This window comes from Haplochromis burtoni, unplaced genomic scaffold, assembly GCF_018398535.1.
Source record: "Haplochromis burtoni strain Fernald_Lab_line unplaced genomic scaffold, NCSU_Asbu1 Contig_556, whole genome shotgun sequence".
Classification (NCBI taxonomy): Eukaryota; Metazoa; Chordata; class Actinopteri; order Cichliformes; family Cichlidae; genus Haplochromis; species Haplochromis burtoni.
Window position 1 is genome coordinate 204,168 of NW_024582917.1, and position 13,198 is coordinate 217,365.

At 39.7% G+C, this 13,198-nt stretch overlaps 1 protein-coding gene across 6 annotated transcripts in view; it reads left to right on the top strand.

The window, feature by feature from the left end:
* rxraa (retinoid X receptor, alpha a) overlaps positions 1-13,198 on the top strand; it is a 104,173-nt gene that overhangs the window by 74,158 nt on the left and 16,817 nt on the right. For 4 of the 6 annotated variants that reach the window (XM_014329470.2, XM_042214371.1, XM_014329473.2 and 1 more), the window contains 2 exons: positions 6,039-6,198; positions 9,024-9,203. In XM_014329470.2, the coding sequence (XP_014184956.1) occupies positions 6,039-6,198; positions 9,024-9,203 (340 nt within the window). The remainder of the gene's footprint in view (positions 1-6,038; positions 6,199-9,023; positions 9,204-13,198) is intronic. The other 2 variants (XM_042214370.1, XM_042214372.1) reach the window with 1 other exon arrangement.

Sequence of the window (13,198 nt, forward strand, 5' to 3'; positions counted from 1 at the left end):
GTGTCTTTAAGATCTCTCATAAGTTATCTAACTGTGGCTAAAGCCCACAGGCTACAGAAGAGGGGTCCATCACCACATCCTCCCTGTGTGAAACCTGATACCCCGTCTCTGTTGATGCATGTCAAGATAACGCTCACACACACAACACAGCGATGAGAGGAAAGTTCTCACTCATTCCACCCATGCTTTGCACGAGTCCCAAGATAAGTGTTCTTTTAGAAGGAAGTGATTGTCACAATGTGTCAGAGGTGAAAGGGGACTCGGGGTTATCATTAGGCTAGATCATTACCTGATCCCCTGTCCTCACCTCTCAGTCGACAGCTGGTTAGACTTCATCTCGTGTCAACAGCAGATTTGTATCAGGTCCACTCACACTTCCTTGCATTTACATTCTAGCTGCAGATGGTTTCAGTTTCATGCCTTAAAGCAGAAATAAATTAAAGTTACAAAAATTAATAATTCTTAAGCAAAGCACAGTAGAGGGAGCGGAACAAGTGTCAGGAGTGTGATCGGAAACAGTGGGTTGTGAAGTAGAACATTCAGTTCGTGGTCATGTTGTGCCGCTCTTTAATGGAAAACCTTATGAAGAAATTCTATAAGGGTGTTTTTGAAAAGACCCAGTGAAGATAACTTTCTCTGTATTAACAAAGGTGCCCTTGAACAGCAAAGTAACTGAAGTTCCACATGAGGATTGTGCATTAAGGAGTGGTGCATGAGGATTTGATGTCTCCTTTTGAAGTATCTTTACGAGCAAACTCTGTGCTCTGACTCTCTGAATCGAGCTAAGCTCATCTTAAGCACAGGCCTCTACTGTCTCTACTCTTCTTTCTCTTTTGTCCTGTGTTCGCTCAGGGGACGCTCCTTTCTTTAGATTTCCACCGCCATGTATTGTCATAGAATATTAATAGTTCACAGGGGCTGTTCAGCTGCCAAGAATATTCTGTTATTTCTGTTAAAATGAATTATGAGTAATGTGAGCTGCACTAATACACTTTTTTCCCCCTTCATTGTTATTTTGTTGAACTATTGTTTTTTTTCTTTATGGTTTCAATAATAAAATATTATAATTTATTGTATTGTCATTTATCTTTTTGTAGTATATTTAGTTTTTGAGATATCTTCACTGGTTCATGATTGGATTTTTTGTACTTTGTAACTGGAGTATATATTGGTGTAATAAAGGCCATGATGTACTGTTTTTGGCTGCTGTCACATAGTAAAAATTTGGTTTCGCTTAAAAATGAACTGATTGCAGTTTTATTGGCCAATTCCAATTTTTATTTTCAAAATAAAATGAATTATTAAACTACAATTTGTACTGATTTATGTAACAAAGCAAATGTCAGGTGCTTAAATCATTTTCCAGTGCGTTTATTCCTTTAACAGATAACAGGGCAGGTGCTTCATTGTCAAATCTTTTCTATTTCTCACTTGTTTCTAAATTTGTGCTTTCATCCTTTGTTCTTACCACATACTTTAGGTTGCTGGCTTGTGTCTCACTTTGAGCTCTGGATAGCTTTAGTTTTAGCCACTTTTCCTTTGTAGTTTCTTTAAAATGCACAGGGGATGATCGGGTATGTGGTTTGTTGGTTTGAGCGTTTTTGTGGTGGTGTGCCATAGATTACTTTGGGTAACTTCCACACTAACATGATAGTGTGTGGCTATAAGTGTGTGTGTGAGATTTACCTGCACCATTGTGTGCATGTTTTGCACCCACAAAATGGACCAGTTCATAAGTGTCCATACTGGAGGCTAACTGGTCGGAAATCGTCCCATGTTGGTCCCCGGAGAATCGATTGGTGCACCTCTAGTTTGTTTGTTTTTTCTTCACTGTAATGAACCACACATATCTGTTGCTATCATGACCCAACATAAAAAAACACTTGTTTGGCACAATGTGTCATAGTGTTTTTGTAATTCCAAACCAAAGTAACACTTATAAATAACTTTTTACGTGCTGTTTTTTTATAGATTTCCATGCAGCCGCTGATACTTTCTGTCGCTTTTCCATTCATATTTGTAGAACTATTAATTCATCACCTTAAGCCTAATGTTTGAATGTTACAGCAGAATGCTGGAGCCAGCAGGTGGCACAGAACACATAATCATGCATATCAGTTCAGTGCAGAATCTGACACCCTCAAGCAGACACAGACCCCCACTGTACTGGATGTATCACTGGAATGCCCTCCACAACATGTTATGTAACACCTGCAGAGAGAGAAAAAATGTGTAATTTAGTTAGACCATTTCAGGTCTCTTTTGTTTTGTACATTGTTCTGCAGGGAATCATGTGTTACGTTGAAAAGTCTTGGATTTTAAATGACCCTCGTCTGTTTTAAGCTTTCTTGTCCTTAAAGTGTCTCTTTGGTGTCTAAAGAGAGGCTTGTTAGTGGGGTTTCCCAGAGCTGTACACACAACTGGCATACCTCCCTGCAATGGTTCACATATGTGTGTGTGTGCTGTAAGGGCGGGTGCATATATTCTATTTCCAGAACTAGTCCTGAGCCACTTTAATCTCCCTGCCTTGTCTCCATCGCCATGGGCAGAAGGAAAAGAAAAGTCCCCCCTAGCCTGCCCACCCCACTGTTGGGGAGCAGTGTTGCTGAGATTGAGTTGCAGGTTCACTGAAAATAGATTGTAAGAGGGAAGAATCTTTTCTGTCAGGGAGAAAGAGGGTTTGATAGAGACTGTCTCAGTCAGGAAGACAGCTCTGTTAGTGCTGCACTCCAGGGGAAAGGACTAGACTCAGGCGTTTAACTGAGGTAAGACCTCATGATGTGGGTTTGTGCATGCATGTGGATAAACTTGCATAGATGTGGGTGTGTTCACGTGCTGCCAAAGTGATGCAGGTATATCCCTGTATCCTTTTTGTCCTGCAAATTTGAGGCTATATCCAAACTAATCTTTTCCATTTAATTTTTTCTTTCTCACAGTTACCACTAGCATCAACACTAGGTCTTTGTTTTAGGACCCCTTAAACCATGGTGTTCCACAGACTGTGTGACAGGCCCCCTGGTGGGGCATTGAACCTCAGTGGGGAGTTGGGTTTTTGGCTTGCTTGGATAACCAGGGGAACAATATGAAAAGAAGTTCATCTGAATGAATATCATCTAATGATGGAAAACAAACGGGATGTTTTTCTTTTAAATCCAGTTTTGAAGATATTTATTTTAGTAAGATTCTGCAAGGATTGGTGGGACTGGTGTTGCAAACTTTTTTGGGGGGGGTATTTGAAAGTTTGATAAGCTCTGCTATAAGTAGATACACAATGAACACTGACATTTTTTTAGCTTGAAAACCAGATGCAAAAATTAAACCAACTTTTTCTGGCTGATTGCATCTTGTAAGCCACTGCATATCCTTAATTGATTCGTCACGCTCCTATCACGTGGCCTTATACTGGAAGAAAACAATGACATCAGCTTTGACTCCCAGGAGTTGATTCAGATATTGAATTGCATGCATTGCTGACCTTTAGTGTCCCTTGAAATTCTGCACTGTATTGTGTTTTTCTACAATGTTTCCTTTTTAACCTTTATTTGATGTCTAAAGTACTATAAGAAACTGTGCAGGATGGTAACCTTTTTTTTCCAACTGAGGCTGTTTGTGTGTGCCTCTGTATGCGTGTGTTTGCTTGTGTGCATAGCTCAGGCCAGTGGTGAGTGCCAGGGTGTAAACTAAACATTTCCTTATGGTGAAAGGAGGTTTAGCCTTTTTAACTCACTCATCCCTCCCTCCCAAGTTAATCCATCATTCACACAGCCAAACATTCTAACTTATGTAAGCTATAATTTTGAAATTCAACTCAGTTTCCCAAGTTCCCATGACACCCCATATGTCATGCTGAATTCTCTGGAAATATGTGTAAAATGATGCAGGAGACATCTAGTATTTCCTATTTGATGTGATGGCAAATCACCATGGGCTTGAATATTTCTCTCAATGGAAGCATGGTGTATTGTAGCTTCCAGCAATATGTATGTATTTGGCACAGCTAACATTTTTTTCCAGCATTAAAGAGGGATCAGATTTTAGGGTGTGTAATCTGTTGAAGGGGACATGCCACAGTGGCTTGTATACAGTTTGTGTGCAGTGCAGGTAGTATCTTGGCCGTGTGTACTTGCAATTTGAGTATGTAGTTATTTACATATTTACATATAAGGTGCATATAAAAGTCTTTTTGTATGCATATCTTATCTGCCTTATCTTTATGATACATGATCTGTAAAAATACATAGAGAAATAAAAATAAATTAAACTGATATATTGTCCATGGTTCTAGAGGAGCTTTGCTCCTTGACTTTCTTTTCTTATGAAACATGCTGATGAGTTCAAATATGGGAACTCTGGACTGGAGGGTTGTTGGAGCTTGACCCTTCACTAAAAGTCAGTATATCTCAGCTACAGCTCCTTTGATTTTCAGCCCGTCTGTTTCTTTTAAGTTTTCAGTATGATTTTGCTTTTAACAATATGTGGATCAAAAATCCATTTGGTGCTCACCGGGACACACGTGTGTATCCAATAAATGTGATTTTGCAAAAAATCACTTAAAACATTTCTTCTCTTCTTTTTTTTTCCTGAAAGTTTTTAAGTCTATCACCTTTACTCGTGTACTCTGAATAAAAACAGAATAATACCCATTTTAATTTCAAGGCATTTTTAGCTAATATCCTAATTAGTTTCATGTATAATCTAAGTGATATTTCTATGAATTGTAGCAATGTAAACCTGAGATTCTGTAATTCCCAGTTATAAAGATATTACACAGCTACAACTATAGTTGTGTAACCACTTACCAACATGCATATTAACTCAGTGGCTGTTTGGTTTATGTCCTGTGCGTCTAATAAAGGGCATTGTTTGCCCTGATGTATACTTTTCTATGTTCTTCCATTATGCTCTTAATGTACTTTTGTCAGATGAGTTTAAACACAGCTTAGGGTGTGTTTTAGAGTGACAAAATATGTTAGCCTTGTCATCATAAGATGTAAATGGCTTTTCTGTCATTCCTAATCCCAGCAGATATAGACAGGGTTTCTCTGCAACAGTATGAACTTAATTTTAACTCAGAAAGTGTTTGTGCTATAAGTCATTTCTCATGTGTGGTAACTTAATAAAAACACATCTGGCTCTGCTCTGCCAATAGTGTTCTGTCTCTCATCCCTCTGTTATGAATGTGCCTGTGGAGAATCTACTTGTCTGACTATATGCAGTTTTCCTTCCCCCTTTCTTACCATCATGTAAAATTACTGTGGTTTTAGCACAGTCGATCAGACTAGTGCTTTTACTTTTTTTCATGAAGTCATTTTTTTCCCACTAATAGTTGGCTTGTTTCTGTTCCATCCAGTATATTTAGTGAATAATTTATACATTTCCCCTTAACGTTTATCTCCTCTGGAAACAGCGTGTAGCTTGTTATAATAATTAGCCTCCCCCTTGCTTTTCACTTTCAGCAGAAAGCAAAGAGGGGTCATTTTTGGATGAATTGTATCAAAGCTCCTTCAGAGAGAGAGACACAGGCAACTATTGAAGTTAGACTTAGGGCTGCCGTTGCGCTGCTGCTAAAACAAATGCTGTCTCTTTATTCTGCTGTACTGTTCAATTTTGCAGTAGAGTTATGCTACCGCTGAACATTTTGGAGCCAGCAGGGCTTGTTGAGAGCATGAATAAAAGAGTTCCTGGGGTTGAGTGGTGCAGGATCCTGCTGCGCCAGATTTAGATCTGAAAATGAGGGGAACAGGAGGGAGGAGAGTGAAAGGGAGAAATGACAGAGGAAAAAAGAGGTGTTGCTAGGGCTGCTGACCATCTATATTACGCATCAGTAGTCTTAATATGGCTTTTGTTTTGTACATTTCAGATTGTTCAGTACTCCCTGAGTGACATTACTCCAGTTTAATGTCCTTATTGTGTATAATCTTCTTGGTGAATTTGACCTTAAGCTTATGTGATTTATTTGACGGTGCTTGTGCGATTTTGATGTTTTGAGTTTAGCGGGCTGCATTGTGACTTGTCGGCGTGTGTGTTTCTGTGTGTTGATGTTCCAGCTGAACTCTCCAATGAACTCTGTCAGCAGTACAGAGGACATAAAGCCTCCACTGGGCCTCAACGGCGTGATGAAGGTGCCTGCCCAGCCCTCGAGCACAGCTCTGTCACTCACCAAACACATCTGCGCCATCTGCGGTGACCGCTCCTCAGGTGAGTGACATCAGACTGTGATGACTGTCTGCAAAGGAAGCATGAAAATAATTCAATGTCAGAATTGACCTTGTCAGAAATCTTTTTGAGAACTGGTAATGGCTAAGGTTATTTTCACTGGAGATTACTGTTTTTAAAGGTAGGTGTGCGAAGGGGGAAAATCAAAACACAGGAACTGGAAACTTTCACAGAGCACATCTGTGCAGTGAACAGCAACACCAAGTTCACTTGGGAGGATGTCAGTGGAAATGGATGGGGCTTTTTGGACTACACATTTTAGAGAGAAGCTTCAAATTGGAGTATATGGGTTTATAAGAGCCCTACACCTCTGGGATAAGAAGGGGTTTACAAGAGTAGAGGGGAACAAGAACCAGAAACACACAAGAGAAGACCCTGAAATAGGTAGTTACTCAAAATGGGCCTTCTGATGTCTGCCCCCAACTGGGTGCAGTAACATCCAACTGGATGCAGTGATTGGAATGCCATTGTTCATCAACGGATTGATGAACAATGAATGTTGCATCTCCTGCATCTAAAATTTTTAACAGCTGCTTCAACAGTGTGCAGCAGACACAATGAAGTCACCTCTACACTACAGTATTTAAAATTCTGGGAAATTCCCACTAATCATTTAGAACTCCAGATGAGCAGTGAAACTTCTCCATGTAAGTCCATTTAGCACTGCTTAGCACTTAGGTGACTATTTGAACATGTTCACAAATCACTTCCCAATCAGAAATTTCTAAGAATTTTATGCAGTTTTCTAAAAGATTGTAGGGAGACTTGACATGGGATAGATTATTAAAAAAAAATCTAAACAGCTTAGACTGGATAACATTGCACTGTTTCCAATTAAAATAAAACAGGACTACACAGCATCTTGCCCAAGCCTGGGCTCTAACCACATGGAGAAACCTCCGGAGAAGATCCACACATGAACTTCGGTCAGAAAACGGCCCCACAGTATGCTCTGGCAGAACTACATACTGCAGCTTGTTGGAATGGGAGAGCTTCCTGGAAAGACAACAGTCATCAGAATTCTTTAAAAATCTGGGCTAAATGACAGGGAAGCCAGAAAAAAGCCACTCCTGGAAAAAAAAGCATGTGAGGGCAGCAACAGAAACGCACATGAAAGGAACCTAAATCATGTGGCAAAAGATCATCTTGATTGGATGAAACCTAACCTTGAATCGCTTTTTTACTGAAACAAGAAAGCGCTATGTCTGAAGGCGACCATGCGCAACTCATCATTCATCCCTACTGTGAAGCAGTCAGTACAATGAATAGTGGGACAAGTAGAGGCAGATTTTGGAGTTAATACTTGGAAGTATTTCAACACAGTTAGAGTTCAGACACTGGCAAATTATATTCAGATAGAGATACAAGATATATTCTACAGTGTGTTCAGGAGAAACAATGTGGTTTTTGTCTTTATCGTGGAACACTGGGCAAGCTGCTTATCCTCTTCGGGATATTCGAGTGTGCATGGGAGTTTGCCCAACCAGAGCCTGTTTAGTGGATTTTCAGGAGGAAGCACTGGGAAAGACCTGAAACTAGACAAATTACATTTCTCAGCTATCTTGGAAATGCCTTGGAGTCTCCCTAGAAGAGCAGAGACACGGACCAGGAAGAAGGAGGCCTGGATGTCTCTCCTTAGACTCCTGGCCCCTTGACCCAAACATGGATAAGCAGTAATGGACGGATGGATGGACGGATGGGTGGGTGGGTGGTCGTTTAAGGCTATTTTTTGATTAGTCTCTGAAAGATGGTAACGATAACAATAAAGCAAAGTCAATATAACGTGTTACAAGAAAAGGCATAAAATTCCATTTAAGTCTGGCACCCTTAATATTTCTGTAATCTTTTTTTGTCCCAAATCAAACTTTCTCACGTAGCACTTTAGGTTGCACAATAAATAAAGATTGTAAATAACCTTTTTGGCTTCTCAAAGAACAATAGCTTGCTCCAGAGTTTTCTTAAACATTGGCTATCATTTGGCCAACTTCTAGCTTAACCACCTGAACCACAAGAACATTAACCCTGGGTGAACAGATAACCACGGGTTATCCGAGGAAATGACTCTCACAGCACTCATCTTTGTAGAGTTGTCTTAAATCTCTTTTTTTCCCACACTGCCAACAAATAACCATGTGTTTCATTTTTTTCTGGGGATAACCATGAAAAGTTTGTAGCCTCTGGATAAAGGTGGATATCTAATTCATTGGACAGTTTTACTGTCATCCTGCGTCATTGGTGCTGTGTGCACCCAAGGGGGGAAAATCAAAACAATGTTTAATAGCAAGTCATGCTTCATTTAGCTGTGCTCGGGGGCTTTATTTATCTTCTCTGGTGGTCTGACCCAGCAGAGAGCTAACAAAGAAACAGTTTGATCAACACTGGAGAAACCAAATGGACTCCATCCGTCATAAATAACAAAAAAGAGCTGTTAGAAACAGGGTCAGACAACACCATATTAGAATGCCCCCCCCCCCCTCACATATTCCCTTTAGTGAGCCTCTCTTCTCCTTCATCACCAAAGAGTTAGTAGAAGAGTCTGTGATCATAATTTTTGTTTTGTTCTTTCAAAGTGTTTCCTGTGTATTTCTTTGTGTTATTGTAACCACAGAATGGTAAATAACATGTTCATGAAATCACAGTAAATTCCGCGAATGTGTTGTAGTTGGTAAGGTCATAGGTGTGTACTAATGAAGAAGCAGCAAAACAGCCAACTCAGCAAATTCCATGTGCACCGTGTCACCTTATGTTTCCAAAATAAGGATCAAAAACTAACATTAAGCAAACAATCTCTTTTCCCTTTTCCTCAGGTAAACACTATGGAGTCTACAGCTGCGAGGGCTGCAAAGGTTTCTTCAAAAGGACTGTCCGCAAAGACCTGACCTACACCTGTCGTGACAACAAAGACTGTGTCATTGATAAACGCCAGAGGAACCGCTGTCAGTACTGTCGCTACCAGAAGTGTTTAGCCATGGGCATGAAGAGAGAAGGTACAGCACATACCGTTGAGGATAATGTCTCACTTTCCTATTTCCTTATCTTTATTAATCTTCCTTTTAAAAGGCTCAATTTTGGGGAAGTGAGTAGCCGAGGAGTACATTCAGAAGTCCATATGATATGTATTTTTGGCATTTCTGTGAGTAGAAATATACTGAATTTTGAGATTCCAGAATTTTGGGGTATTCTGAATTTGGTTTGCACTCAAACTGCTGGTGCGTTTGACACTGGTGCAGAAACAGTATCGGAGTCATTACTTGAAATGAAAGTGCAGTACATAACTGTTGCATTATTCAATATATCAGTTTCACATTACTCATCAGTAATGTGTTAACAGTATAGTTAACGATATAACTTAAGCTACACCAAAACAAATCCCTATTCTAATAAGGACACACATACGATCTTTCTTTCAGTATTTATGTATGAACACAAAGCTGAAAAAACAAAGCAAAGTTGAAAAACAGCCCAAAGACACTTCAAAGCAATTGCCACAGCGATTCTACTTTAATTCTATAATGCACAGGCTGAAAAGGAAGCTGCAGCGCTGCAAGCGTGACTGCTCATCACTGCCTTTGTTACCTGTTGAAGTCTAGGGCCTGACTGCTGGGCTGGGGCCAGCACACATATCTGGGCTTTAGCTTTGCGTTAGCATGCTGGCTGTGCAGATTTTTGCAAAGAGCCGAAGTTATGTTAGTAGTACAAAGCTGTTGTTTGTTTCCTGGATGCAGTAATGTCCATCTTCCACTTCACCATTTTTCTGCTTCTAGCACGCAAACTGAAATGATCTGATTGTAGCACAAGTTCACAGGAAAAAAAGAAAGTTTGTTTGATGTTTTATGTTTCCGCCTTTCTATCTGCCTCCCAGCTGAAGAACTTTTAGTAACAACGTCATTTTAACTTTAATCTAATGATAGAATTTAGTACAAGAGCACGTTACATTACTATGTTACTGAAGAATGTAATTTCATTATATACATTACACCCAACACTGCACACAAATACTCATTTAAGCTACGACTTCATTAACGACAGAGCTTTCAAAATACCCTAGAAGTTGACATAAAATACTTTGACATGTCAAATGTAATCCTTCCTTTTCTTTGCAAAGTTTCCACTTCTTATAGGCCAAAGAAAACAAAAAACAGAATACTTTGATAAACTTGGCAAGTGATGCAGAGCTGCAAAGACCAACTGTATCTCACCCAGCAAGCGATGTCAAGGGTAACTGACGTCATATGTTAGAGACGCATCAAATTTTTAGAAAACCCGGCATCTCAAATGAGAGAATTTTCTGCTTGCAGCATTAGTTTTTTAGAATGCATTCATCTGTTCAGCGCCATGAATCAAACATGGCTGTGCATGGAAACCAAATGAGGGTTTGTGAGAGCAGGCAATCCACACGGAGACTTCAGCAATGTAGACTGAAGAAAAACATTCTCGGTTAAACTATGAAACTATGCGAGTTTATGTTTCCACTGTATTTCCTGGAATCCTTTTTTGTCTTTTTCTCCTTCTAATGATTTTTGGAAATTTACATGTGGTGTGGGGAACAGCTTACCTAGTTATTGTAAGCCACCTCATTTTTCACACAGTGCAAAAGATGGATGCTGTACTTATGTTGCAAGATATGTGAAGTTTAATACTCCAACTGAGTACTCCAACTGGATGATGTCTTGTAATTGCACAGCACGATGAAAAATTTGCACCACATTCCTAAAGTTATAAGCTGCTGATGGTGTGCACATAATGCTGTCCTTTTGGAAGACATTCAAAGATTCGATCAGCCACATGGGACGAAATATAGGGCCTATTATTCGAACCCAGTTTAAGATCATTATTCAATTCCTACCATTATTCAGTCATTTTTCAGTGTTAATGTTATTTTAAAAGGAAACCATTACCTACACATAAATAGATATTTATTTTACTGGAACTGCAGACTTTGACCAGAGACTTTGAGCTTTAATTCAAAAGGTTTAACAGAAGTTTTCCTTTACCTGTTTAGGAATTACACTTATTTTTTTCCATAGTCTCCCATTTTCAGAGGCTATTAACATGGACTGGGTCTGTGCAAATGCAAATCCCATCTTTCTTCAAAACAGAACCTTCAGCTCCTTTTTTCTTCTAAATCAGACGTTGGTCTTTAAGACTAAAAGATTTAAACGTCTGCATTCAATCTTTGTCGGGGTTACGGCATAACCGACGTAAGTAGCTAACGCCGTTGCCATCATTCATGCTTCATTTCCAAGGTGTTAATTGCCTTGTGGTCGAGCCCCAGTGCTTTATATGTGGTGCCAGCCACCATAGAAACAAATAAACTCACAAGACTTTTTTTCCCACCCTCTTGGGTGCCAATTCTTTGTTGTTGTTGATTTTTTTTTGAAGCAAACATGATTTTCCACTTCTTTGTACTTCCAATAATTTTGGCAATTTCCCTCCAGGGATTTGCTGACATCTGTGAGTTCTTATATAAGGCAGTGATTATTAATCTCTCTGATCCTTTCAATAATGACAGTAAAAACACTGACAGAAGTGCATAGAAGGACTCCATAGTACTGAACAGGTGAATCACAGTCACATGGTAGTTGTTGCTGTTATAGCACACAATGAAATGAAGACTATCAAGTTCTGAATTGGAGCAAGAAACCGATGTGCTGCGCATAGAGTTTCTAGCTATTTCTCATTTTTAACCCTCATCCCTTGTCGGGCTTTTAATATTCACATCACACAAACATAATTACAACACTTAATTATTCAATTTCACGTGACTATCTGGTGTTGTTGTGTTTGGATAATAATTACCTTTTACTTCCAAGTATTAAATAGAAAACCACCCCAAACAAATACATAATACAACTTAGAGAAACACTGACTCTTCAGTTCTCATTGAGATTCTGGGATTCGGTTGCACTTCAAACCAATGGATTTTTTGGCTGCAGGTTTTAACCTGACTTATCTTGACTTTGGGGTGAACCTGAGTACTCTGGGTTCGGCTTTATTGCCCGTAATCGTCCTTGTTCAAAGGAGAATCATTTTGATGATCCGTTTGTGTGCTACACTTTATTCCCTCTGTTTTACCAGTTCTCAACTTTGCCTTTTTTTGCATTTCTTCTTCAGAAATGGATTAATGGCACATCTTGAAACATGTGTCTGCTGCATACTGCCAAACCGCACCCATGCACTTGTTTTTATATCAAGTTCTCATGTCATCTTCAGCTTCTTCTTTTTTTTTAATATGGCTATATTGGCTCAAAGCAGTTCAAGAAACCCAGCAACACAACGTGAACACTGAATTGACAGATAGCTTTTGTAATTCATTATGGAGCGTATGGAGCGTAAAGCGTCTCCAGGGGGAAGCTTACAGTGGGGTTGAAAGTGGTCTGAGGGGAGGAAAAACATTCTGTGAGGTGTGAATTTTAACACTCCATCTAGGTGTTAAAAATATTAGCCCTTTCAGCAGTGCTGTTAAGCACTCTTTTGCACGTTGAACAAGCCAGTTACTGCCTTTCTTCATCAAGGCAACCATGCTTACTGAAAAGAGTGCATAGATTACACTACTTGATGCTTGGAGATGGCTAAGAGATCTAAGGATGCAAAAACAGCAGCATGTGTTAACCAGGTGTCTGTGGGTGGTTACTGAAGAAAACACAGTTAATGAGGAGAATAGGTTTCTTCTTTTCATTGGTATGTTTTGGAGGATATTCTATCTAAGGCCATTTTTTCCTGACCTTTACTTGGCCTCCCATCTCCTCTCTCTTGTTTTTATTTATGTCATTGTTGGGCTCTTTATTCCTTTCAAGGATATTATCATTTACTGCCTTCTGCCTCACTTGCAATGCTGCCTAAGCCTCCCCATGCAGCCCGGGGGCTGTGGTTGGAGAACATGGCAACAGTAGCCCAAAAGGCTGAGCGAATCCACAGAAAAACAGGATTAAATGAATTTATGCTCTCCCAGTCAGGAGAGTAGAGGAGGAGGAGGGGAGAA